The 27,473-nt window shown below is 49.2% G+C and overlaps 1 protein-coding gene across 5 annotated transcripts; it reads left to right on the top strand.

Moving 5' to 3' along the window:
- The first annotated feature begins 353 nt into the window (after window positions 1-353).
- On the top strand, window positions 354-23,671 carry LOC116954712 (uncharacterized). Of its 5 annotated transcripts, none has more exons than XM_032975454.2 (10): window positions 354-800; window positions 3,505-3,850; window positions 4,266-4,343; window positions 9,252-9,548; window positions 10,227-11,267; window positions 14,983-15,060; window positions 17,133-18,338; window positions 18,894-19,115; window positions 21,622-21,699; window positions 22,582-23,671. In XM_032975454.2, the coding sequence occupies exons 2-10, from the start codon at window positions 3,505-3,507 to the stop codon at window positions 22,764-22,766; spliced, it is 3,531 nt and encodes a 1,176-aa protein (XP_032831345.2). In that variant the 5' UTR covers window positions 354-800; the 3' UTR covers window positions 22,767-23,671. The 5 variants fall into 5 exon arrangements, with proteins under 5 accessions (XP_032831345.2, XP_032831334.2, XP_032831323.2 ...); XM_032975443.2 differs by having other exon boundaries at window positions 17,130-18,338; XM_032975432.2 differs by having other exon boundaries at window positions 17,100-18,338.
- The last annotated feature ends 3,802 nt before the right edge of the window (window positions 23,672-27,473 follow it).

Below are 27,473 nucleotides of genomic sequence, written 5' to 3'. Positions count from 1 at the left end.
TTTCCATTAATCTCCCCCACTCTCAACATTCACGAGAGAGGGCGAGAGATGGTGTCAAGAGAGAGAGAGAGCAAAGGAGAGGAGCGAGGGAAAGTGGGGGAAGTGAGAGATGGGGCAAAGTGCTGGGATTTATGAGACAGCGGGGATAGTGGTGGAGAGAGAGAGCGAGAGTGGTGGGGTGAAGGGAGGGAAGGAGTGAGACGGATGAAGTCGTGGGGAGAGGAGGATTGTGAGTAGAGAGTGGGATGGAGGAAGAAGGTGAGATATGGAGGAAGAGCGTGTGTGGGGTGTGGGGTTGGGGGTGGAGGTGATTGGGGAGAGAGTGGCGGAGGGACGGGGTGAACGGATGGGAGTCGTGGAGAGAAAGTGGTGGATAGAGGGATGGAAGGGGTAAACGGTATGATGGGAAGAGAGCGAGGGGAGAGTGGGATAGATGGAGAGAGGGAGGTGAAGAGATGGGGAGTAGTGGAGAGAGGAAGGGATGAAGGGAGGGAGTGAATGAGAGATGGAGAGAGGGAGAGAGCGAGGGGAGAGTGGAATGAGGGAGAGAGAGAGAGAGGGATTTGCGCATGGAGTGAGGTGCAGTCCGTCGTGCGTGTACAGTGCCCTGATGTATTATTCATGGCGCGCCATTGATTGAGGGAGAAGTCTCCTGCAGAGAGAGAGGCGCGCACGGTGCAGTCTCCACAGCCTTGCGGACACCGCGGACCATCATCATCAGCATCGACATCCTCATCGACATCGCCAGCGACATCCTTCTGACAGCGGCAGCAGAAACGACCTGCTGACTCACGGCAAATGTAACGCATCAACATCATCAGTGACATTAGACACGTGCTCATCAGCTGCAGCAACGTTCTCATAATCATGATTATCAGCACGAGCAGACAGGTGCTCATCAACATGATCATCAGCAATAGTAACGTGTTCCATCAACAGCAGCAGCACTGCGCTAATCATCATTAGCGACCTGTTGGTAATCGTCATTATTATTATCAGCAGCCACTCCTGCAACGTGCGTATTATTATCATCATCATAATCAACAGCAGCAGCAATCGGCAACATGATCTGCGTCAACATCAAGGTCATCGTCATCACTCATGAGAGACGGCTGGACAATGAAGTTTGAATAGGATCAGTGGTTTAACAGGGCCACACGGTTATGATTGTATATTTTTTAATTAAAATCAACAAGATTGAAATCTTAAATCGCGTATTGTAATATTAATGTCATTAACATACATTCCTTATGTGTGATGGAAACATGGGATACAACACATTTATATACGGTAATTTGAATGAAGTTATTGATATGGCTACCTTTGATTATTTCAATATTTGCTGATGTATTGTATCAACTATGTGTTTAAAAAAAGGGAATAGAGAGAGGATTGTTTAAACAGGAATAATCTCTCAGCATCTTCGAAAGTCATTAACCGGTAACCGATTAAATTGGAGTTTTAATGAGGAATGCACTCATTGAAAAGTTGCACCATTATTTTAACTGCCACGCCGGGAGATAGAATCTGACAGTCCAGAGTGCTGGCCAGTGTTACACCGCGGCACAATCCCTCCTCGCCGCTCGCGGTAGGAACGGTCACCAATTCTGTGCTCATTGCTGTGGGACATTTCTATAATGTGCAGCGAAACCGCGAATTGGTTTTACTTTCAATTTATTGCCGTTAACGGTAATGGGGAAAAAAAAACCCCGATGTTAACAACCATAGTCATAACTTTTGAGACATTTATACTCTTAATAATTAAAAATACATGAATAACGGATAAAAGCATTTGGGAACGTTTTGCATTATATGAACACCTCTATGAATATAACGCAGCATATCAATTAACTCCACCTACATTTGTTGTGGTATCATGCACATCGCGTGTGATCCAGCGCTTTAGATTCAAGGTGTGACGGATCACGTAGAGATTTGTGAAAATTCATCAACGCACCCTGGACTGGAGCGAGTCTAGCATATAGGTCCGTAAACTCGTAAAATCACACTTAAAAAAACACATTCTTGTTCACTGATTTTTACACCTAATATATGTACTAGGGATTCACGACGTTCAGTGTGTTGGGCATACTATGTTCATGCGTAACGTGGTATTAAATCAAATTATTGCCATCGTGATTTAATTTAGTCGTTTTCTTTTATTTTATTTTACCTACGTGACTTTACCGGAAAAAAACCAAAGAGTATGAATCCTTGCAGTCACGAAAGCTTCAAATCTAGAATTATTGCCATCACTTTTCGCTGGACTCTCTTGGATGTCGGGAGGCTCGAAAGGTGCTCGAGTGATCGACGTCGTTCTGCGTGGTCCGTGCTCTGAAGGTCTCCCCCCGTGCTTGCTGGTCGCCTTGTGTTCTGATTTGACTGCAGTGGGGTACTCGTACCTTTTATTAAGATGCCCATTGTGTGGATTGTAAGGTGTTTGTGTGGAGGTCAAAATGTTAAGCGTTTTCAGATGCAAATTGTTGGAATCTCGCTGCATAAACACGTTTTTGTTGTTATTACGGATCATTGACAGTGATGCCCTCGTAACCCTACCGGTTGGTGGGATGTCTTCGCCTAGTTCGGCTCGTTCTGTTTCTGTGTATCCACGTCTCCACGTATTTGTGCCTCGCGGTGTGTCTGTGTCTCGCCGCGTCTCTTGCTCTCGATCTTTCGCGTCGGTGTCTCACCTTTGTGTCTGTACCTCCGTGTCTACGCGTACCTCGGTGTCTCTCGCCGCATCTCTATATTTGTCATCTGTCTCCGTGTTCCCTCTCCATGTGTCTATTTCTGTGCATCTATTTCCCTAACTCTGCGTGTCTCTGGGTGTCGAGGTCTCTCTCTCCCTCTCTCTCCATTAGTTTTTCTGCGTGTCTCTGTATCCACTCTGTTGTCTGTACCCTCTATGCACAACACACCATATGGCGAGGCTTACTCTTAGTATTCTTGGGTCGCTTTGTCCCAAGAGCCGCACTATTTATTCAGGCAATAAGCTGACATGCCTTGTGTTAAGTTTACTACAAAAAACCCTGCAGCTTCCAATCTCTGCGCATCCAAGGTGGCCTGGCTTTTCGGTCGATTTTTATTTCATACCCACGACTACATTTTGGGTTATAATTTTGAACATTTCCCAAACATGCCTCAAATTATGGAAATATATCCAACAGTGAACTGAAACATTTAAAGTGAAAGCGCTATGCAGCGTATCTATGCTACATGGTGGGAAACGTATTTAGAAAGAATGCACCATTAATGCGTTTTTATTTTGAAATGTGCGAGAAATTGGTTATCGAGCCCAACGTTTTTGATTGCCTCATTATTTACGAGACACCAACATTGCGTCCATTTCTCCTGCGGCCGATTGCTTCCTCCACCGCGACTAATATCGATTAACAAGCAGCGCTGTTAGCATCTACCGATGCATTTTATCCATCACCGTCACCATCTCCCACCTAACAGTAACAACAACCGCCGACCGCGCTTTCGTTTCCTTCCCGCTTCCAGATGTCACTGGGAGAGCCGCCCGGCGGGACCTCGGTTCGCGGTGGCGGTGGGGGGTTGGTGGCCGCCGCCGCCGCCGCTGCCGCCGCGTCGCCGGCGCCGGCACCGCCGCCGCCCCCGCGGGACTTCGCGGGGGACTTCGCGGGGGACCTGCTGCGCGCGCACAACGCGGCGCGCGCGCGCCACGGCGCCGCGCCGCTGCGCGCGTGCGCCGCACTGGAGCGCGAGGCGCGCGCCTGGGCCGAGCACCTCCTGGAGAGGCGCGCGCTCAAGCACAGCGACACGAGCCACGGCGAGAACCTCTACTACCGGCCGCTGGGCGCCAGGGAACAGGGCGCCGAGCCCGGCGGTACGGGATTGAGACTAAGGGGACGTAAGAGGGCCAGGGGTTGAGGCTGAGAACACTGGGGTCAGGGGTTAAACCTGGGAGGCATGGGTCAATGCTTAATATTGGGATACTGGGTTAGTGGTCGCACTAAAACGAGCTATGGAGAAATGTCAATTACCATCTCTTGGGCATGCGGGGCCTGTGGGCAGGAACAAAGGGTGAACATGGATGGATACCCAAGATCGATGTCGGGAACAGACTTTAACCTGTATAACTGACTTCTGGAGTCATACAGTCCTGCTCAAAACGAGGGGTTGAACCTCCAAAACTGACTTCAGGGTTTACGTATCCTACTCGTTAAAAAGGTGAGCATGTACGTGTGTATGTACGTGTGTGCGCACGTGTGTGCGCACGTGTGCGTGCACGTGTGCCCCAGGCAAAGAAGTGACGGAGCACTGGTACAGCGAGGTGAAGCATTACGACTTCTCCAGCCCTGGATACAAGCCCAACACAGGTGTGTACGTGTGTACGTGTGTACGTGTGCACGTGTGTACGTGTGTGTGCGAGTACTCGCAAAGTCAGCCCATGCTAAACCTGGACACGTGTTCGGTCTACTCTCATCGGTCTCGTAAGCTTGTAAACTATAGCTAGCTGCTGCCCGATTGGATTGGTGCATCGCAGGATTGTGATAGGTGGCAGCAGCTTAGGTAAGGCCTTCATCCAGCAGTGGATTGATCATGGTTGATGAGGATGATGAACTGAGGGTGTCCAACACCCCCGGGTGTGGTTTACGAGGTTGCAATTCGCCACCACGGCGATTCGATTAAAACCAATTTAAACAAAAAATAACATTGTGGTGAACAGGGGCGGAGCCAGGATTTTCAGCCCGGGGTGACATTCAACAAATTTAAATTTCAAGAATGATTAGAGAGTCAGGCTGTTGAACTAGACGCCATCGGTTGGCGACACACTCTGACAATGCAGTTGCACAGAGTCCGCCAGACCGAGTATCGTACACTTATACCCAGAATGTTTCAGATTTTCGATTTTTTATTTTTTTCGGGGGTGACAATTATCTACCCTGTCACCCCCCTGGCCCCGTCCCTGGTGATGAATGTGCTGGCTACGAGGGGCTCAACTCATTTCATACAACTAACACAATAGTCGTCTAAGCACAGATTCGTACAGGCACCACTTGATGCATGCATTGTGAACTTAAGACTCGATATCGATAAACGTTTCGATGAATATTTCCACCTCTGGGCATGTGACAGCTGATTAAACTCATCAACTTAAATGTAGTCCACTCGCAATGTGATCCACTCCTTTGCAAACGACGGTGACCTTCATGAGTCGGATTCATTTACATCACTAGCCGAAAGCAATCGACGTTTAGTTGCCTAACGCGCCGATCTTTCGCTATCAATCGCGACCGGATCAACATCGCTGGCGGACAAAATAACAGAAACAAATAGCTTGATTTAACTGCAGGGATTCATATTCCTGGTTCTTTCGGTAAAGTCACGTAGAAGGGAAACAATTTTATTGTTTTATATTTTTATTATCTTATTGTTTCCCTCCTACGTGCCTTTACCGAAAGAACCAAGAATATGGTAACAAATAGCTTGACGTGCCCGGGTTCAATTATATTAGTAGCTGCTCCTCACTTATTGTCGGGGATCATTGACTCAGTACCCACGTGACCACATCCTATGTCGGTTAATACGCGTTTGTGGAGACGAACTTTAGCACCGCGACGTCCGTGATAGTCCGTTGTCTGGACCACTCCTCCTCCTCCTCCCCGTTAGGCCAGCTCATCCAGAGAGGACTGTAAATCTGTGGTCCTCCAGCAGCTGAGGTCCGTGCATGCAGCGAGCGCCGCACTCAGATTTCGGCGACCCGAGTTCGATTCCCGCTTCACGTCCAACACCAGTGAAGGTTTTGATTTAAAGCTTTCGTGACTGCAGTAATTCATATTCTTAGTTTTTTCGGTAAAGTCACGTTGAAGAGAAACAACAAAATAACAAAATATATATAAAACAATAAAAAACATTCTCACGACGTTTCGACCATAACTCAAACGGTCATCATCAGGTGTGTTGGTTTGCATAAATTTATTAAAAAAACGGCACATTTATTTATTTATAAAAAAAAACGTTGGCGTCACGCGCAGCGATTGGCAGTTTGCCCAGGACTAGTCCATCTATTTTTTTTTTAAAGGAGGAGGGGGGAGACGAAATTTTTTATAATGTATGCTGTCTGAAAGCCACTGCAAGCGTGAACAATCAATCAAGAACTGAAATGATTTATCAAATCTTTCCAATGATTGCTAAGATAGAATCCATCTTCTCGGTTGAAATTGTCTCTGTGCTTGTATATGTGGATAGCCTCATGAACGAATCTCTCATGGAAGCCAGATGGCTTACAAAGAACCTCCGTCTTGGAAAAGTCAATGGCATGTGAGCCTACTGAATTAGAACAATGATCTGCTACGGCCGAGGTGTTGGTCCTACCGTGTTTAAGGTCTGCTTTATGTTCACGAATGCGGTCCGAGACATGGCGTTTGGTTTCTCCAATGTAACTACTACCACAGAGGCAACTTAGTTTGTAGACACCAGGGTATTGTATGTCCGGAATCACATCTTTTACAGACGGAACCAGATCACGGATTTTATGTAATGTGTTGAAACGGACCTGGATCTTGTGTTTATTCAAGATTTTGGAGATCTTTTTTTGTGATCCCAGCAATGTAGGGTAAAGTGATGGTTTTGAAAGGCTCCTCAAGAGGGTTCTTCTTCATGGTTTGAGTGATAGCTTTGCGGATTGTATAGTCGGAGTAACCATTAGCCCTAAGAGCTTGGTGTACGTGCTTGAGTTCACTGTTTATGTGTTCCTGGTCGGATATGCATTGGGCTCTATGATACAGAGTCTTGATGAGAGAATTCTTCTGTGATGGATGGTGGTGGGAATCCGGTTTCAGATAAGCATCCGTATGGGTAGCTTTCCTGTAGACAGAGTGGCTCATTGAACCATCAGGTCTCTTTTTAATTAGGACATCCAAAAAAGGTATCTTGCCATCTATTTCGACTTCCATGGTAAATCTGATGGCTGGGTGTATGGAATTGATGTGGTCGAAGAATTGGTCTAGAGCAGGCCGGCCATGTGGCCAGATGACAAAAGTGTCATCCACGTACCTCTTCCATAAGGTTGGGCGCAGAGTGGCAGTCTGGATGGCGTCAGTCTCAAATTTCTCCATGAAAATGTTAGCTATAACTGGAGAAAGGGGGGAGCCCATTGGGGTGCCCTCAGTTTGTTTGTAGAAAGTTCCATTCCAAGTGAAGTATGTATTGGTTAAACAGTGTCTCACCAGGGGGGGTACCTCAGTGTTTAGTCCTTGATGAACCAAGTCTTCAATGATTGCAATGGTGTCAGGTACAGGAACCTTGGTGAATAAGGAAACTACATCAAAACTGACAAGCAGGTCGTCTGGGGACAGGGAAATACCCTTGATTGTTGATACCAGGTGAGTAGAATTTTGTACCGCAGAGGTGGTCTTTCCAGTGAAAGGACGCAGGATTTCAGACAAAAAACGAGCTAGTTTGTAGGTGGGGGAGCTGATAGTAGAGACTATGGGACAAAGAGGTGTATCAACTTTATGTATTTTTGGTAAGCCGTATAATCTTGGTGGCCTGGCAGCAGAAGGTTTCAACGAAAACTGTTTAGATTGATCAATTAATGCGGTTGAATCAGAAATTATTTTGTTGGTTTGTGTGACGAGGCTGTTGGTGGGATCTCTTTTTATTTTTGTATAACTACCATCGTCGAGTAATTCTTTAATTTTGTTGTTGTATTCTATTTTATCCATGATGACAGTAGCATTGCCTTTGTCAGCTGAGAGAACTACAATATCATTCCTCTTTTTTAATTTATATAATTCAAAACGCTCATCTTTGCTGAGGTTGCTAGCTGGCATCTTAGCGTTTTTGAGGGTTGCAGCGATTTCAGATCTTGCTACGTCTGCAGCGATGTGACCCAGGCCCCTGAGAGCAACGTCTACTTGGTCCGTTTCAACACATTACATAAAATCCGTGATCTGGTTCCGTCTGTAAAAGATGTGATTCCGGACATACAATACCCTGGTGTCTACAAACTAAGTTGCCTCTGTGGTAGTAGTTACATTGGAGAAACCAAACGCCATGTCTCGGACCGCATTCGTGAACATAAAGCAGACCTTAAACACGGTAGGACCAACACCTCGGCCGTAGCAGATCATTGTTCTAATTCTGTAGGCTCACATGCCATTGACTTTTCCAAGACGGAGGTTCTTTGTAAGCCATCTGGCTTCCATGAGAGATTCGTTCATGAGGCTATCCACATATACAAGCACAGAGACAATTTCAACCGAGAAGATGGATTCTATCTTAGCAATCATTGGAAAGATTTGATAAATCATTTCAGTTCTTGATTGATTGTTCACGCTTGCAGTGGCTTTCAGACAGCATACATCATAAAAAATTTCGTCTCCCCCCTCCTCCTTTCAAAAAAAAAATAGATGGACTAGTCCTGGGCAAACTGCCAATCGCTGCGCGTGACGCCAACGTTTTTTTTATAAATAAATAAATGTGCCGTTTTAAAAATAAATTTATGCAAACCAACACACCTGATGATGACCGTTTGAGTTATGGTCGAAACGTCGTGAGAATTTTTTATTGTTTTATATATATATTTTGTTATTTTGTTGTTTCTCTTCAACGTGACTTTACCGAAAAAACTAAGAATACCAGTGAAGGTTGTCAGAACCGTTCTCGGGGCCTCGTTTACGTCGACTCAGCCTCAAACGAGTATCGGGTGCGGTTTAAATATCGCCACGAGGGAGACAAAGGCGGCCAGGGCGTGGTGATTACCACGCCTCCTCCTCGTGTGCCTTGCTCGCCATCATAGGGGCCGTCCATAAATGACGTCACGCACCTGGGGGGGGGGGTCAGACATTTGTGACGATGTGTGACGAGGGGGGGGAGGGGTTTGAGAAATGTGACGTCACATCAAAATGCGCAACTTGAAGTAAATATAGACAACACGTTCTACTTAATTAAATAGACTTTTTAATAAATGTTTTCTCCTACAACATCAGAGTGCAGCGCCGTATTAAATATGTACTACAATGACAATAGTTTAAAGCGATTTGAAGCATGTTTTATTTTCAAAATTGATATATGGTTTTGGGGGGGGGGGCAGAGCTTTGTGACGTCATATTTGAGGCAGGGGGTCTGACTTTTTGTGACGCCGTGTGACGAGGGGCGGGGGGTCAAAAATCCTCCAAAATCGCGTGACGTCATTTATGGACGGCCCCATAGGTGCTCACTAACAGCACTTGGCCCAACATGTTAAAGGTATGCGGGGGGGCCTTTGCCTTTGTGTGCAGTGCACTTCACGCAGCTCGTGTGGCGCGCGTCGTGCATGCTGGGCGTGGGCCGGGCCTGCGACGGGCGACGCCTCATCGTGGTGACGCTCTACAGCCCCCCGGGCAACCAGGGCCCCCAGGGCGCCTTCCACGACAACGTGCTGCCCCCCTGCCCCATGCCGCCCCCCTTGCCGGCGCTGCCCCCGTTGCCCGTGCCGCCCACGTGCGCCGATGCGTCCCCGTGCCCCGTGCTGCCCACGCGGACGCCACCGCCATCGTCTTCGGATGCGAGCAAAGCGAAGGCAGCGGGCTCTGACGGTGCGTTTGGCGTTGATCTGCGGGCGCTGACGGCCAGGATACACCTGGGGCGATGGCATGGCGATTGTCACCGACAGTGCAATTACTCATGAGCAACTATGGCAATTACGAACTCTAAAGATTCTGTGATGGCTTTAAGCGCACACTCTACAGTGTCTCTGTTGTAGAACAACATTCAACTTTGATCAAATAAAACAAGTATATAATTGAGCATTTTGCCCGAATTGCCAAGATGCTGGGTTTCAGCTACTCGTAATTACCCCAGGTTCTCGAGTTCGTGCTGTGTAGCAAGTAGATGGTCACATCCCCTTAGCCATTAAAAGTACGATTATGATATAAAATGAGCTATTTTTTAACATTTAGATCTGATGCTTAAACATTTGGTTTCATTTGCGTAGGACAATCTTTACAAGGCATTAATACAAGGCTTGTCTCTCGTGTCGATAACGACCTCTATGTAAGTTTATCCAGAAGCAGAGACTGGCGCACGGTGGGGCTGTTCTCTGACACTTGGTGATGCGCTACTATTTGCAGACTTTTCGAATGCAATTTGCTGATCTCGCGACCTTACGGGAATAGCACAATTGGACTATGGGTCTCCCTCACGGAAGTGGCGGTGACGCTGAAAGGTCCGTGGCCTGGCGAACTCGAGGATTGTGTGTGCATGTGCTCCCGTAGGGCCGCAAGCAAGTGACTTCCAAAAGGATCTGCTTGTGGCGCACAATGCCCTGAGGAAGAGGCACGGAGCGAAGCCTCTGGTCCTCAGCGCGGAGCTCTGTGCAGGGGCCCAGCTCCGTGCCGAGGCCCTGCTCCTCCTCCTAATGGAGCCGGGTGCTGTTACAATGCCACGTGGCGGGCAGCCACGTGAGAACAGATCACACGAACACCCGGCGCACGTGCACACAGAAGAGCTGCAACCGGGACAAAGACTGCACTTGGGAGAAGCACACGCGGATAGGCTGCAGGTGGACGAAGCACAGCCAGGCAGTTTGACGGAAGCAGAGCTGGCTGCGGGTAAACGACAGTCTGAAGAGGTGCAGGCGGAAACGTCGCAGCTGGAGAAGGGGAAGCAGGACAACGTACAGCCAGATAACGGGCACGTGGGAAGTTCGCAGGTGGACAAAGGTCCGTGTGACGATACGCGGTCCCGCACTCGGCGGGAGGATGAGCCGCCACGAGGGGACTCGCAGGGAAAGCCTTCACAACCTGCCTCCCCAAACCATCACGGACTAAAGCCAGCAAATCCACAGCCGCAAGCGCTACAGCCAGATAAACTGCAGTCGAGCGACATTCATCCAGGCAGAATATGGACGGAAAGATTACAAGAACATCAACTACATCGAAACAAAGTAATGCAAGAAGGACTACCACCAAGTGAACTGCAGCCGGACAAACTCAGTCCGGATAAACTAGAGACGGAGGAACGACAGCCATATCAACTACAGCCAGAGGCGCTGCAGCCAACGGGAATGCAATCAAATAAAATTCAGAGTGACCAAATACGATCCAATGAAGCATGCGAACTAAAATCAAGTGCGCCTCAACCAGCTGAAGCTCAAGCAGGTGGAGTAGAGGCAATGGAGGCGGGACGGGCGGGGGAGAGGCTCCCAGGCGCGGCGCGCTGGGACGCCGCGGACCTGGAGCGCGTGGGGCGCAGGGAGTCGCGGCCCGGGGAGAACGTCTACCTGGGGGTCGGAGGGGACGCGACACACCCCACGGGTCAGCCACATCGCTCACACACTCACACACACACACCACGGGTCAGCCACATCGCTCATACACTCACACACACACACCACGGGTCAGCCACATCGCTCATACACTCACACACACACACCACGGGACAGCCACACTGCTCATACACTCATACACACACCCCAATACAGCCACATCGCTCACACACTCACACACACCCCACGGGAAAGCCATATCGCTCACACCCTCACACACACCCCAATACAGGCACACTGCTCATACACACACACACCCCAATACAGCCGCATCGCTCATACACACACACACACACCGGGACAGCCACACTGCTCACACCCTCACACACACACACACCCCAATACAGCCACACTGCTCATACACTCACACACACACCCCGGGACAGCCACACTGCTCATACACACACACACCCCACAATACAGCCACACTGCTCATACACTCACGCACACCCCAATACAGCCACATCGCTCACACCCTCACACACACACTTATCCCAATACAGCCACACTGCTCATACACATACACACACACACCCGGAACAGCCACACTGCTCATACACTCACACACACCCCAATACAGCCACAATGCTCATACACTCACACACACACACCCCAATACAGCCACATCGCTCACACCCTCACACACACACCATGGGAAAGCCATATCGCTCACAAACACCACAGGTCAGCCACACAATTCACACACTCTCACACACCGCGGCGCTGCCACATCACTCACCCAGTCACGCACACTACGGAAACCCCCATCACATTCACTTACACTACGGATTAGTCACACTTATCACACACACACCACGGGCCAGCCACATCCCTCCCATGTTCACGCACCCCACAGGTCAGCCACACCACTCTCACACCACGGAACCGCCACACTGCTCACACACACACACCATGATACAACCACACCGCTCACACACCCACACACACCACGGGCCAGGCACACCAAAGCCTTAGACTGTTGGAGCAAGTGCTGTTATTGAGCACTTCTGAAGTCTAGCATGGCACACAAGGCGGTGGGTGGCCAGGACCAAGCACGACCGCCTTTGTATCCCCAGTGGCGACGTTTATACACACTGCACTATGTAATCATTTGAGGCTGAGTCGCCCTAGGGGAGGCCTGGGATGTGTTCAGATAATCCTCACTGATGTTGGTCGAAGCACAGTGCGCAAACCACTGCGCTCCACTCAACCACTCCACCACACGCCCACACTCCAGGTCAGCATCACCACTCTGACACACACAGATACTGCGGCTCAGCAACATCACTCGTACACTCACATTACGGGGCAAGCACGTCAATCTCAGACTCACGCACCACAGGTCAGCCACATCGCTCACACCAAAGAGTTAGCCCCACCATTTTCACGCACACCGCGGTCAGTGGACCACTCTCACACCGCGTGTTCATCACAACGCTCTTACGCACACCACGGAATCGGCCACACCACTCACACACTCACACCACGGGTCAGCCACACCGGTCACAACACACACCACGGGCCAGCCACACCCTTTACACAGGCACACATACCACGGGTCAGCCACACCCTTTACACAGTCACACACACCACGGCTCAGCCACACCGGTCACAACACACACACCATGGGTCAGCCACACCCTTTACACAGGCACACACAAACCACGGGATCAGGCACACCCTTTACACAGTCACACACGCACCCAGGGGTCAGCAACACCCTTTACACAGGCACACACACCACGGCTCAGCCACACCGGTCACAACACACACACCATTGGTCAGCCACACCCTTTACACAGGCACACACAGACCACGGGATCAGGCACACCCTTTACACAGTCACACACACACCACTGGTCAACCACACCCTTTACACAGTCACACACACACCACTGGTCAGCCACACCCTTTACACAGGCACACACACTACGGGTCAGCCACACCCTTTACACAGTCACACACACACCATGGGTCAGTCACACCATTTACACAGTCACACACACACCACGGGCAGCCACACACATTACACAGTCACACACACCACGGGTCAGCCACACCCTTTACACAGTCACACACACCACGGGTCAGCCACACCCTTTACACAGTCACACACACACACCATGGGTCAACCACATCGGTCACAACACACACGGCACGGGTCAGCCACACCCTTTACACAGTCACACACACACCATGGGTCAGCCACACCCTTTACACAGGCACACACAGACCACGGGATCAGGCACACCCTTTACACAGTCACACACACACCACGGGACAGCCACACCCTTTACACAGTCACACACACACCATGGGTCAGCCACACCGGTCACAACACACACACCACGGGTCAGCCACAACCTTTACACAGGCACACACAGACCACGGGTCAGGCACACCCTTTACACAGTCACACACACCACGGGTCAGCCACACCCTTTACACAGGCACACACACCACGGGTCAGCCACACCCTTTACACAGGCACACACACCACGGGTCAGGCACACCCTTTACACAGTCACACACACCATGGGTCAGGCACACCCTTTACACAGTCACACACACACCACGGATCAGCCACACCCTTTACACAGTCACACACACCACGGGTCAGCCACACCCTTTACACAGGCACACACACCACGGGCCAGCCACACCCTTTACACAGTCACACACACCACGGGTCAGCTACACCCTTTACACAGGCACACACATCACGGGTCAGCCACACCCTTTACACAGGCACACACACCATGGGTCAGCCACACCCTTTACACAGGCACACACACCATCGGTCAGCCACACCCTTTACACAGGCACACACACCATTGGTCAGCCACACCCTTTACACAGTCACACACACCACGGGTCAGCCACACCCTTTACACAGGCACACACACCACGGGTCAGCCACACCCTTTACACAGGCACACACCATGGGTCAGCCACACCCTTTACACAGTCACACACACCACGGGTCAGTCACATCCTTTACACAGGCACACACACCAGGGGTCAGCCACACCCTTTACACAGACACACACACCACGGGTCAGCCACACCCTTTACACAGACACACACACCACGGGTCAGCCACACCCTTTACACAGTCACACACACCACGAGTCAGGCACACCCTTTACACAGTCACACACACCACGGGCCAGGCACACCCTTTACACAGTCACACACACCACGGGTCAGCCACACCCTTAACACAGGCACACACACCACGGGTCAGCCACACCCTTTACACAGTCACACACACCACGGGTCAGCCACACCCTTAACACAGGCACACACACCACGGGGTCAGCCACACCCTTTACACAGGCACACACCACGGGTCAGCCATACCCTTTACACAGGCACACACACCACGGGTCAGCCACACCCTTTACACAGCCAAACCCTTTACACAGGCACACACACCACGGGTCAGCCACACCCTTTACACAGCCACACCCTTTACACAGGCACACACACCACGGGGTGAGCCACCCCACTGTGAGTCTCACACCACCAGCAGCCACAAGGCTCACACACACCACAGGTCATACACACACAAAGCCACTCAACACCGTGTCTGGCGCCTATGTAAGGGCGTGCAGGCACTTTTTGCAGAGGGATGGACACCGTCCCTTGGCGATTGATCCCACCTCACTTCTCCTGTGCCCCCTGTCCGTGTGAATCGACAGCGTCTGAGGTCACCGACGCCTGGTATAGCGAAATTGTACGACACAACTTCGACATCCTGAGCCCTCAGACCGAGTCCGGTAAGAGCTTGCATTGTGTCCACTCATGAGGACATCTTCATCGCCTTGACTCCCTCGACGCTGTGATGGAGAGAATAGGCTGGGCGATGGAGGTTGCACATTCATCAGACGATTATATTGACCACAAGCACGTAATGACGCATCTCTCCATACATTCAAATTGACTCGGGCTCCCGGAACATGCGTTGAATTGTGTAAGAATCGATTGTTTAGAAACTGTACAAACGATACGGAAAATGACACGCAATACAAAAGAGATCGTTAAAAGGAGATGATGGAGAATCAATTCTCCAGTTAAATTGCGAGTGAATCATGGCAATTACTGGGCAGGCTGAGTAGTTACACGCCGAGTGAGGACAATGAGGACAATCACGATGATGTCTGTGTTTTATTTAACCTCCTCATGAACAAGGTTGGTGATGCTAAATGCGGTAAAACTCCAATGACATTCCGGTGAGATGTCTTTTCGCAGCAGTGGCCAACACGTGGATCGTGATCCACGGGTGGATGATTGCCAACTATACATTTTTGGGGATCTCTAGGATAAATAAGAACACTTAAAACCAGCAGACAACAATTATCTTCATGGCTTATGGCAAATACAAAGCCCTGACTAAGAATTCATAGATATATATATTTAAAAAAAACAACTACCAATAGGTGATGCTCGTAGTGTTATTCTATTAACCTATAGCAAATATGATACCATGTTTAGCAACCTCTATGTTATTGTCGTTTAAAACAACATCTCAATTTAACGTTTTTTTCATATGCAGTCACATTGTGGCAGGCCAGGATAATTGTTTTTTTTAAACAATGCTTGGTACAAGAAACGGAATCTAGCCACATAAATAACGTACCTTTCATCATTGAAACAAAACTTGCTCGGACATTACAGGGTTAACTCCGGGTAATTATTTGGCCAGAGATTTTGAGGGGGGGGGGGGTGATCATCGCAGAGCGCGTTGACATCCACCGCAGTGGCCAATCCACCGCAGTGGCCAATCCACCAAGTGGTGGATTGGCCACTGCGCTGTCCTCTCGTTTGAAAAGTTTAACTCGGAATTTTTTTAGGATTCAATATTTTCTGTCACTGGACTTTGGCGAAACAAACTACTTCAACTGAACTACTATTTAATTAATTAGCCAGGTAAAGCCCACGAGCCATTCGCTATTTTTCAGAGGCGACCTGGCCACGCATAGCTAATCTAAGTGGCTTCATCATCATACGTGGAATCATGTTTTTTTCAACTTGCAACACACTTAACTGACAAATATCATCGTCGTCATAATCATCGCGACAGTATCAGTGTAACGGAATTCCTGGAGATGGCAAACACCACGTGCTTCGTATTGGGGTGGGAATGAAAGAAAACTTAAAGTTATATTAATCATCGACGGCAACATCTTTTTATATTCGCCTGTTTGAAAAATGTGATTATTTACAAGGACAAAAATAACTTTAAATATTAAATTCTGAAATGGCCAGGAGATAGCATTATAGAAAGGGATTTTTTCAATTTGTCTTTGCAAATATTTGAATGTGAACCCATTGTTTGGAATATCTCCTGCAGGAAATTATTGTGCCCACCCATACCCACTCACAAAGAGAACTGGCCAAACCTCTTAAAAACAAGTGTTGAATCTTAGAGTTGGTTACCTGGATAAGGTTTTAAAAAACATTACATCTGCTTTTTATAATTAAACAAACATTTTGTGTCTATGCTAAGTCGACCTTCAGAGCGCAGGGCAACTGCTGTCATCAGTGAATTCTGAATTCTCTTACCTGCACATCGCTGCTGGTAAGAGCACAAAGCTCGGCATGATGTGTCCGGTCGGGCTAAATAACGAGACGCACTGCGCCGCAGCTCGCTTCTGCCAGTTGGTGTGGAGGGCCTCGCAGAGCCTCGGGGTCGGCCGTGCCGTCAGCCCCCAGGGCTGCGTGGTGGTCGTGGCCGTGTACGACCCCCCCGCTCTCGGGCAACGATGCGCGACTCCCGGCGACGATGCCGAAATGATCGCCGTCTCTCCGGTGGCAGCGCCAAACGGAAGTTGTGTCCCGGGGACAGAAGGGGTGGACGAAGACCGCGGCCCGAGGGTGACAGAATTGGCGGGCGATGACGATTGTGCACTCGAGGTGGACGCGGGGGTGATGCTTACCCCGGAGGAGGCTGTGCCCATGGACGACACCTCGTCGGTCGGTGGGGGCTCGGGCATCGGGAAGTCGGAGAAGTCGTCCCTCGTCGAGGGGGTTCGGGAAAGCGATGCGATGGAAGATCCAGATCGTTCCGTGGCAGAAAGCACGGCAACTGTGATGGACGAATCGGCAAGCACACGTGCCGTGGGTACAGGTGGCAAGACCGATGCCTTGAGTGAGTTGGCACCGAAGGAAGCCATGCCGAAGTCAGTTTCCTTCTTGTCACTTGGAGATGCCCCCTGGACAATGGAGCTGTCGATGCAGTCTGCCGACACAGACTTGGATACAGAGGAGAGCTCGGGGACAGAAACTCTGGTGATGGATTCAGACAGAACAACTTGTGAAATAATGGACAAATCTGAGGCAGAAGCAACTGAAGAGCTCCCGTGGGTAGCAGAAAGGGTGCATGGAGGTGCAGGCTCATGTGAAGAAGTGGGAAGAGAAGATACTCTGGCGATGGAGAAAATTATAGGCGAGTCTCGCACAAAAGAGCACACCAGAGGCGGAGATGAAGGAGAGATGGTGGCTGGGAAAGACATCCGACAAGCGGCAGAGGAAGTCTTGAACGTGGCTGGCGGCGGTAGCGTGGAGCCCAGCGACGGTGGAGCGGAGTCTGAAAAGACTAAACGACCACGCTCCGACGTGGAAAATGGGACTCCAGGGATGATGGCAGCAGTGACAGTGGCAGAAGTGACTTGTCGGAGGGCAACAGGGGCAGTGCCACACAGAGAAGTGGGGGTGAAGGCACTGGGGGGCGCCATCGCGACAAAATCCGGAGCAGCCGCGGGAGACGTGAAACTCGCGCCGCCACAGCGAGACGAGGCGCCGAAAGCGCTCGCGAGGGCCGGGAGGAGGGCAGACTGCTCCGCGCCCGGTGCACCCACCGTAGCGTCTGGGTCAAAGGTCACGGCAAGGACGCCAAGGGCGGAGGTGGTGCTGAGCAACGTGGTCGGGACGGAGGCGCTGATCAAGGCCACGCTGGTGGGAGATGCGCTCTCGGAGCTCTACCGGAGGAACGTGCTGCCCGTCGTCAGGAGCACGCCCTGCACTCCCCAGCCACACGCGCGGCTCCACATCTCAGGTGACTGACTATACGTGCGTGTCTGTGTGTCAACAGACACCTGTAGACCTTGTGGGGAGCGGTGGGGGGAGTGTCCAGAGCAGTGCACTACGAACCCGGCCACCCGAGTTTCGGTTCCCGCTCACGGCCAACACCGGTGACAAATATGAGAACCGGTCCTGGGCCTTCCCTAGATCGACTCGGCCTCAAATGAGAAACTGCTGTGGTCTGTAAACATTGCCACTGGGGAGACAAAGGCCTTGGTGCTGAACATAGTGGCAGAGAGAGATAGGCAAGTTGTGCTATGAACTCTATGAGCTAAGTTTAATTCCTGGTCACATCTTACATCAGTGGCGAGTGTTGTTTGAACTTGGGCCAAAAGGCATGGGGAGGCCTTCATCCAGCAGTGGAATAACAAATGGCTGAATTCTTATTCATGATTGCCTCCATTTCATCTCCATTTCCTCCATTATCATTACCACCTCCTCAATAATTGCCACCTCTTCTACCTCCATCTCATCTCCATTCCTCCCGTCCTCCTCCACCCTCCCCCTCGCCGCTGCCATCGCATTTCAGAGGAGGACCAGGAGGAGTTTTGTATCGACGTCCTGGCGGAGCACAACCGCCTGCGCGAGATCCACGGCGCCCGGCCGCTGCGGCGGAGCGTGGCGCTGGGCCGGGATGCGCGCGCCTGGGCCCGCGAGCTGGCACGCTCGCGGGCGCTGCGATCCCACCCCACTGTGCCGCACGGCCAGAACGTGTGGGCCAAGCACATCGGCACGGGCGAACTGCCCAAAGGTGGAGATGGGGAGGGGTGGGTGCGGTGTAAGAGGCGGCGGGGGTGGGGGGGACGGTGGCAGAGCAGATGGCCCCATGCCCGTTGCACGTACAGTGAGGGAAAAAAGTATTTGATCCCCTGTTGATTTTGTACGTTTTGCCCACTGACAAAGAAATGATCAGTCTATAGTTTTAATGGTAGGTTTATTTGAACAGTGAGAGACAGAATAACAACAAAAAAATCCAGAAAAAACGCATGTCAAAAATGTTATAAATTGATTTACATTTTAATGAGGGAAATAAGTATTTGACCCCTCTGCAAAACGTGACTTAGTGCCTGGTGGCAAAACCCTTGTTGGCAATCACAGAGGTCAGACGTTTATTGCAGTTGACCACCAGATTTGCACACATCTCAGGAGGGATTTTGTCCCACTCCTCTTTGCAGATCTTCTCCAAGTCATTAAGGTTTCGAGGCTGACGTTTGGCAACTCGAACCTTCAGCTCCCTCCACAAATTTTCTATGGGATTAAGGTCTGGAGACTGGCTAGGCCATTCCAGGACCTTAATGTGCTTCATCATGAGTCACTCCTTTGTTGCCTTGGCTGTGTTTTGGGTCATTGTCATGCTGGAATACCCGTCCACGACCCATTTTCAATGCCCTGGCTGAGGGAAGGAGGTTCTCACCCAAAATTTGACGGTACATGGTCCCGTCCATCGTCCCTTTAATGCGGTGAAGTTGTCCTGTCCCCTTAGCAGAAAAACACCCCCAAAACATGTTTCCACCTCCATGTTTGACGGTGGGGATGGTGTTCTTGGGGTCATAGGCAGCATTCATCCTCCTCCAAACACGGCGAGTTGAGTTGATGCCAAAGAGGTCCATTTTGGCCTAATCTGACCACAACACTTTCATCCAGTTGTCCTCTGAATCATTCAGATGTTCATTGGCAAACTTCAGACGGGCATGTATATGTGCTTTCTTGAGAAGGGGGACCTTGCGGGCGCTGCAGGATTTCAGTCCACGGCGTAGTGTGTTACCAATTGTTTTCTTGGTGACTATGGTCCCAGCTGCCTTGAGATCATTGACAAGATCCTCCCGTGTAGTTCTGGGCTGGTTCCTCACCGTTCTCATGATCATTGCAACTCCACGAGGTGAGATCTTGCATGGAGCCCCAGGCCGAGGGAGATTGACAGTTATTTTGTGTCTCTTCCATTTGCGAATAATCGCACCAACTGTTGTCACCTTCTCACCAAGCTGCTTGGCAATGGTCTTGTAACCCGTTCCAGCCTTGTGTAGGTCTACAATCTTGTCCCTGACATCCTTGGAGAGCTCTTTGGTCTTGGCCATGGTGGAGAGTTTGGAATCTGATTGATTGATTGCTTCTGTGGACAGGTGTCTTTTATACAGGTAACAAGCTGAGATTAGGAGCACTCCCTTTAAGAGTGTGCTCCTAATCTCAGCTCGTTACCTGTATAAAAGACACCTGGGAGCCAGAAATGTTTCTGATTGAGAGGGGGTCAAATACGTATTTCCCTTATTGAAATGCAAATCAATTTATCACATTTTTGACATGCGTTTTTCTGGATTTTGTTGTTGTTATTCTGTCTCTTACTGTTCAAATAAACCTACCCTTAAAAATTATAGACTAATAATTTCTTTATCAGTGGGCAAACGTACAAAATCAGCAGGGGATCAAATACTTTTGTTCCTTCACTGTACCGTTGCGTTCGCGTGGGTTCGATACCGACCCTGACGCCAATGGTCGCGTGGATTTTTCTCCAGGTCCTTCGGTTTTCCCCTCCACATTTAGAAACATGTGTTTTAGAGTATTTGCCTGCTATACATTTCCACGTGATAAGCCACTTCGTTGAGCTATCATTTGTGACCAGGTCACTTCTTAAAAAGAGTTATATAGCTCAGTGGGCCTTACCTGCTAAAATCCAAATAGTTTAGTTTAACCGCAATGTTAAGAGAATATGGCCCACAGATTTCCTTGCGTTGAACCGATTCTGTTGAAATTATGCACTCCCAAAAGGCCACATGGCCGATGGGATGTACGAAAAGAATATATACTTTCATATATTACGTGGAGAGACAAATGTGTGAAGGAGATATATTTATTTTGGTGCACACATAAGGTTAGTGGTTATCGTGATAATGACATTTTATGTTATGGGTTTAATATAAGCGTTTCCATCCTCACGATATAATAATTGATATTATGTGTACCGTTAGATTAGAGGTGTGCTGATGACGCCTAAACCACAGTCTGCAGTCCCCAGCAGCTCTGGATCCACTTAGCCATAGCGTTGGCTGGGTAGGCGAAGAAAAAGGCTCAGATTGACTTGGTACGAACGGGACGCCTCCTGGATTTGACCATCGCTATGCTCAATATGCAGACTCTGGTGAATCACACCTTGAGCAGGATCGATCGGCCAATGGCTCTTTGAGTTTGTATTGTAAAGCGCCCTGGGATGCCTGCGCATGAAGAGTGCTGTATGAAAACCAACTGTTTTATTGTCACTGCAGGACGTAAGGTTACCAACTGCTGGTACGCGGACCGGCTGGCCTACGACTACAACAACCCGGGGTTTCAGCAGGGAACCGGTAGCGCAGACCCCACACATGACTCCTGCCATACACTCTCTCCACACCCTCTAACCCCAAATTCTTTAGTATTACCCTTTGGGCACTAAGCCTTATCTGTAACTTTACCCATCACTATCACCTTGACCATCAGCATTTGATCTTAAAGCTTAAGTTGCACGCACATTTGTTGCCGTCTTCAAATCTTGTGGAAATTCCCCTGTTAAAAACTGCAACTTTGTTGCTTCTGTTTTGCAACAAATTTGCACGCTGTTGGGCCACTCATCCATGGGCCTTTGTTTCCCAAAGAAGAGGCCGAGTGGATCTAAAACTGGAGAAATAAAGTTTCTTTGGGATCTGAAAATCACAGCAAATTTGTTCACAACCGTTTGGACGTGTCTTTCGTGTTGTAGTCAGAACAGCTCAGTAATTGGCTGGATGAGGTCTTATGAGTCGTGATGGTAACGAAAGGCTATTTTACAATATGGCCAATGGGTTACTTCTTGAGGTGGAAATGGTCAACAAAAAAATGTTTAATCTGTCTTTTTGAAGGTAGACAACAAAACTCACTCCGGTTGTTTTCTTAATAAAATTTTTTTATGCTCCCAAATGTTTATTTCATGCTTTGGCTGGAAAGGTGTTTTTTCTTAACTCAACTCCTAAACTAACGATCTGCCTACAAGTAATCAGCTGTAGCTTAACTTCTGACTCGTGACCCATGATCCTCATGCGTGATGTCGTAACTGCGATCCATGTTCTGCCATTCGCGACCCCTTCTGTGACCTGTGACTCAAATCCATGACCTCTACCCTTAACACAAGCATACTATGGTCTGTGACCTTGGAGAGAGTATCCTTGCTTTGTGACCCTTTGCTCTGTGACCCCTTGACCCCTTGATCCCAGGCAACTTCTCCCAGCTGGTGTGGCGAAGCTCCCTCGATCTGGGCGTGGGGCTGGCGTGCGACGGGCGAGGCATGTTCGTGGCCGTCGCATTCTACAGCCCCGCGGGAAACCTGCCCTACGCCATGAGCTACCGCGACAACGTGCTGCCCCCACACACACAGGGCATGGCTAAGGGGCAGGGCTAGTGGGGGGGGGGGACGTGACTTGAGGGCACGCCCACGGAATAAGAACGTGGACAAGGGCAAGGGAAGTGCTGAGGCTAGAGGAGAGGGATGAGGCTGGGAGCACGTACAGGGAGCTGCTCATGGGGAGGAGCACAGCTCAGGGCAGGGGCCGTTCTCAGGGTAGGGCTAGGGACATACGTAACTTGTGTGGCGTCGCCATCAATCCCCATCCCCTGGATTCCATTCCCCTGCGTCTCATGCCCCCTTTCCCCCCGTTGAGACTTCATTTAGCCCCCCGCTTGTCAAACGGTCACGCCATACCCTTTGGCAACGTCAATGCCACGGGTAGAGGGCTAAGATCAGCGGCGAGGCTAGGATCAGAGACAAGGGACAGAGATGGGGCAGAGTTAGGGGACGGAGGAAGTATGAGAGGTAAAATTATGGATTGGTGCAGAGTTAGAGCAACGGCGAGGATGGCACGAAGGCAGAGGTGGGGCTGGCAAAACGTAGACAGAGTACAGTGAGCAGGAGTTGGTGGTGCAGGGCAGGGTGACAGCCTGGGGCTGTGCCACGTGTGAGGTGGCTTGGGCTGAAGTGTGGGAATTGGCGTCTGTGAAGTCGCCCCTGGGTGGGAGAATGTGGCTCATCATGGCTAACACTGCAGCGGTGGGCTCTGGGATTCAAGCGGGGGACGAGAGGTGACATTCAATGCATGGTTTTGACTAAACTGACAAAAAGCAGCACTTATTAAATAGAAGTACTAGACAATGAATTAATAATTGATTGTAAACCAGAGTTATTATTTTCTTTGTTTTTCAATTATGCCTGAAAATGAATATATAATCGAATGTATACATATAAATACACGCTGTGTGCATAATATAAATATCAATGATTATAACACAAAATAAATTATGCAATGTGTTTATCGGATTCATCAAATTATTAAAATACTTCCGATTAAATTTTTATTTAAAGCTTTCGTGACTGCAGGGATTCATAGTCTTGGTTCTTTCGGTAAAGTCACGTAGAAGAAAGAACCAAGAATACTTCTGATTAGTTTCGGAAGTAAAATGTGACTTCAGGCTCTCAGTGTCCTTCAGCCCAGTGAGAGCCAGAGGCTCAATGTGTTAGTTGAGGTTCCTTCATGATGCGACGGCCCATTGAGATTCATTACCCTTTGAACACTGTCCTTTAACCAAGCGAGGCACCAGTGGAATCACATCTTATAGATGAATTCCCTTGACATAATCTGGCGAGTGCCAAACAGGATTCATTAGTCAATCTTGATTTGAAGCTTTCGTGACTGCAGGAATCCATACCGAAATAACCAAACAGTAAGGATGAATTAGCTCTTGATCCGTGATCCTTTAACCAGATTCATGATTCCTTGATTAAAGAACTTCAGCGGAGTGCGTGAGTGTGTGTGAGCACAAACATGGATTACCCTTTATTTAATCTGGTTGAAGGACTTTGATGTGTGGTAGTGAAGTCAACGTATCTTTTAAACAACCCCGTGGCTACTATGTAAAATAAGTATACGGTTTACCCTTTCTGGTAATGAAACAGTTGTCTTAAGATGTTCAAACATCAAATAGAGACATTTTGCAAGGAATCGGGTCTGCATTAACTACACGTACTTGTGGTGAACACGCAAACATGTTCTGATAATATATGCATTGTGTTTGAAACTGATTTCCCTACACCACAGATGGCCTACTATATGGCATTTTCTCACCAGTGTCAGACCAGAGAACACCTGTTTTATTGCCAGATAGGGTAAAACATATTCTTATTTTTCATACTAACGGCTAGTGTGAGCTGGGGTTGGTGGATCATACAGAGACGTGGGGAATCACCACTTCTAGCGATGATTCTCTGACGCATCACGTAAGGAATGCAGGTCTTTGACCCAAAATATCTGTAGGGGGCAGTAACGCTGTTTCACTCCAGACACTATGCACTGTGGCTGGGAGCCACTGATGGATATCGGAGTTCCGTCAAAGGGATGGATCCCTCCTCAGGGTGGAATGATTGAACCCCCGAACGATCTCAAAAGTTGTCACCTGAACACTTACATACAACGTATGCAAATTGAAAGCAAATAATTGCAACACAATTCTATGGTTGCATCGTGAACGTAATATCTTTGCATCTCGTCATCCCTCCTCGCTACTGATTCGTACTATTGTTTGTGCATTGCTGATTACCTGATAAATGTCTGCCAGTGCTGAGGAGTTAGAGAATATTATGTCCTGCGTGAACGGATGGAACCGTACCATCCCTGACCTCTGAAGTATCCTCAGACTTTATACAGCAGATTTGAGAAGTCTGCCGTCGGCTCTATGCAGACGGAAACGGGGAGGTGAACGGGTGGCTCAGGAATTTGAGCACTGAGCTGGCACCGCTAAGATGCTGTTGTTTGAATCTCGGTTTCAGAAAAAAAAATGATTGAAAATTGAGTTCTCAAATGTAGTGAGCTGGTGGTCTCATCCCAGTTACCAATTACTGCACACACAAAAATCATAGATAAAATTTGCTATTTCTCTTTGGCTAAAATTGCAGCTGGCAATTAAAAATAGCAGTTTAAACTGCCATGTGATCAGCATTGTTATTATGTGGGAAAGCGCGCCCCTACCGTGTGGATTAGAAAAGCTCATTTGAATGGATCTCAGAAGTAGTTTTGTGATATATGCTACTGCGGGCCATTCTATAAACGTGGGGAGTTACTTGTGCAAAGCCCAAACCCGTGAGAAAGACAAAACACTGGGAAACTTTTAGTCATCAAACGATTCGGTCTGCCTCGGCAAGTGGTACGGCGGTTCTGGAGATGATGCTGGACTTCCCAACTTTCCACATGTGGGCAAGGTGTGCGTGCGTAGTCACGGGCGGTTTGCAAGTCAACACAGAGAGAGGGATCTCTCGTTTCTGTACGGATCTGGAAAGATGGCAAGTGACGTCATCGTCTCAGTGGCTCAATAACGCCCTGTGACAGCTGCTTCGTGAATCTCATTCTTAGCTGCATCGACTGCTGCCTTCTCTACACCTGCACAGCGTGGAACCGAATCTCAACGCCGATCCCACATCCGTACCCCCCCTCCCCCAACTCCACCCCATATAACTGCATCGCACGGACAAAGTGTGAGAACAGAGATACGCAAACATTACTGTGTATATCTCTTTCACACATTTCTCTTGTCTCCACACGCAATTTTATTTTTTATTACACAACACATAATTATATATAATGCGGTAATGTTTACACATTCCCCAATCTGTAATCAATAAATACAGCATTTGTAACGCGCTTTATTCAGCAGATAGCTGAGACGGAAGCGTGGATGGCGCAGATAAAATGTTAACTAAATTATTCTAAACAGAAGAGAAACATGGTCATAGTCTGGTCTTAAAAGCACCGAGCGTGTCACGGCAGACTGTTCGAGACCACCATGGCTGCAGATGAACAACTCTGTTTTGCTGACCTAAGACGAGTGGATCAGGGCGCCACGATGCCCTGGTGTGCAAGGAGTTTTCGTGGCTGCGATCCCGAACCCGGCGCCTCTATATTTGGAGTTTGCGTGTCGCTTTGCCTTTAGTCGCGTGGATTTTTCTCCGGGTCATCTGGGTTTTTTTTTCCCCCTCCCCATTTAGAATCAGAACACGCGTTGAGATAATTTTGCCCACTATAAATCTGCACATGTTACGACCCTTCGATGAACTATCATTTGTGGCCAGGTCGCTTCTGAATAAGAGCTGTATAGTTTCAGTGGGGCCTTACCTGGTGAGTAACAAAAAAAAAGTTTAGTTTTAGTTGACATCTCACAGAGTAGCAGCAGCAGCAGCAGCAGCCGGCCCATAGCAGCTGAGTGCAGGTTTCGTGATGGCGCATAAGCAACAAGAATCAGTTCTGAAATCGCAGGTTGTATATGTTATATCTCCACACCACCGCGGATTGTACTGATTCGCATCAGCTTGGATTGTATTAATTCACACCATTATATAATTATCTATGCACAACACTATACATTTTACATATCGACGCAACTACACATTCCAGAGATTACATACATCTAAATGAGCATCTGTTGCGGTGTGTAAATCCTGGATGAGCACAGGGGCGTGGTGCTGCACTCTTTAAAGTGCTTCAGCGCGCCCCCAACTGTCGGGATGCAACAACGCTCACTGTCTTTACTCTGCCGTCCACAGCAGTGATTTGAACCAAGGATAATTATTATCGATTCGGGCGTCATGAGTTCAGGCTAACTAACGTAAGTGGGGCAAGTGATATCTGAACGCGTCCTGGGCCACTCCTTCAAATGGTTAAACAACTCCCCCCCCCCCCACAGCCCACCATCCAGCAGAGGAGATGCAGCGAAACAGTTGTGACGAGACACGTAGACTCATCCATTGCACGCCCGATTACCGTCCTTGTGAATGGTAGCAATAAACTCTGCCGATATCGGTTACTGAATCGCACCCACGCCCGGCCACGTTTTGTGCTGATCACGGCGTATTAGTCATCAAGAGAGGCCATGTGCGCGTTATGCAAATGAGCGGTAACTCGTCGGTTGAAGGGATAATGAGGGTAATTAGAGGGAGGCAGGAGTGAGGCTCCCACTGTCACTCAGCGGGGAGCGACACACAAGGCCGCTTTGTCTCGGCTTGCGGGCAGCACGTGAACCAGCCCCGACCCGGGCGCGAACTCGTCGGCACAGGCCTGCCGAACGC

Source organism: Petromyzon marinus, chromosome 3 (genome assembly GCF_048934315.1).
Source record: "Petromyzon marinus isolate PM22_M1 ecotype Great Lakes invasive population chromosome 3, UKy_Petmar_22M1.pri1.0, whole genome shotgun sequence".
Classification (NCBI taxonomy): domain Eukaryota; kingdom Metazoa; phylum Chordata; class Hyperoartia; order Petromyzontiformes; family Petromyzontidae; genus Petromyzon; species Petromyzon marinus.
The sequence above is the reverse complement of the archived record's forward strand: the minus strand, read 5'-3'. Positions and strand labels throughout refer to the sequence as shown.

Excerpts from the sequence above, each read along its gene's own strand:
- LOC116954712 (XM_032975423.2), top strand. The coding sequence starts at position 3,505 with ATGTCACTGGGAGAGCCGCCCGGCGGGACCTCGGTTCGCGGTGGCGGT. Across the intron at positions 11,268-14,982 it reads GGACGCGACACACCCCACGG|CGTCTGAGGTCACCGACGCC; the intron begins GTCAGCCACATC and ends GTGAATCGACAG. Across the intron at positions 15,061-16,928 it reads GAGCCCTCAGACCGAGTCCG|CTCGCTTCTGCCAGTTGGTG; the intron begins GTAAGAGCTTGC and ends ACTGCGCCGCAG.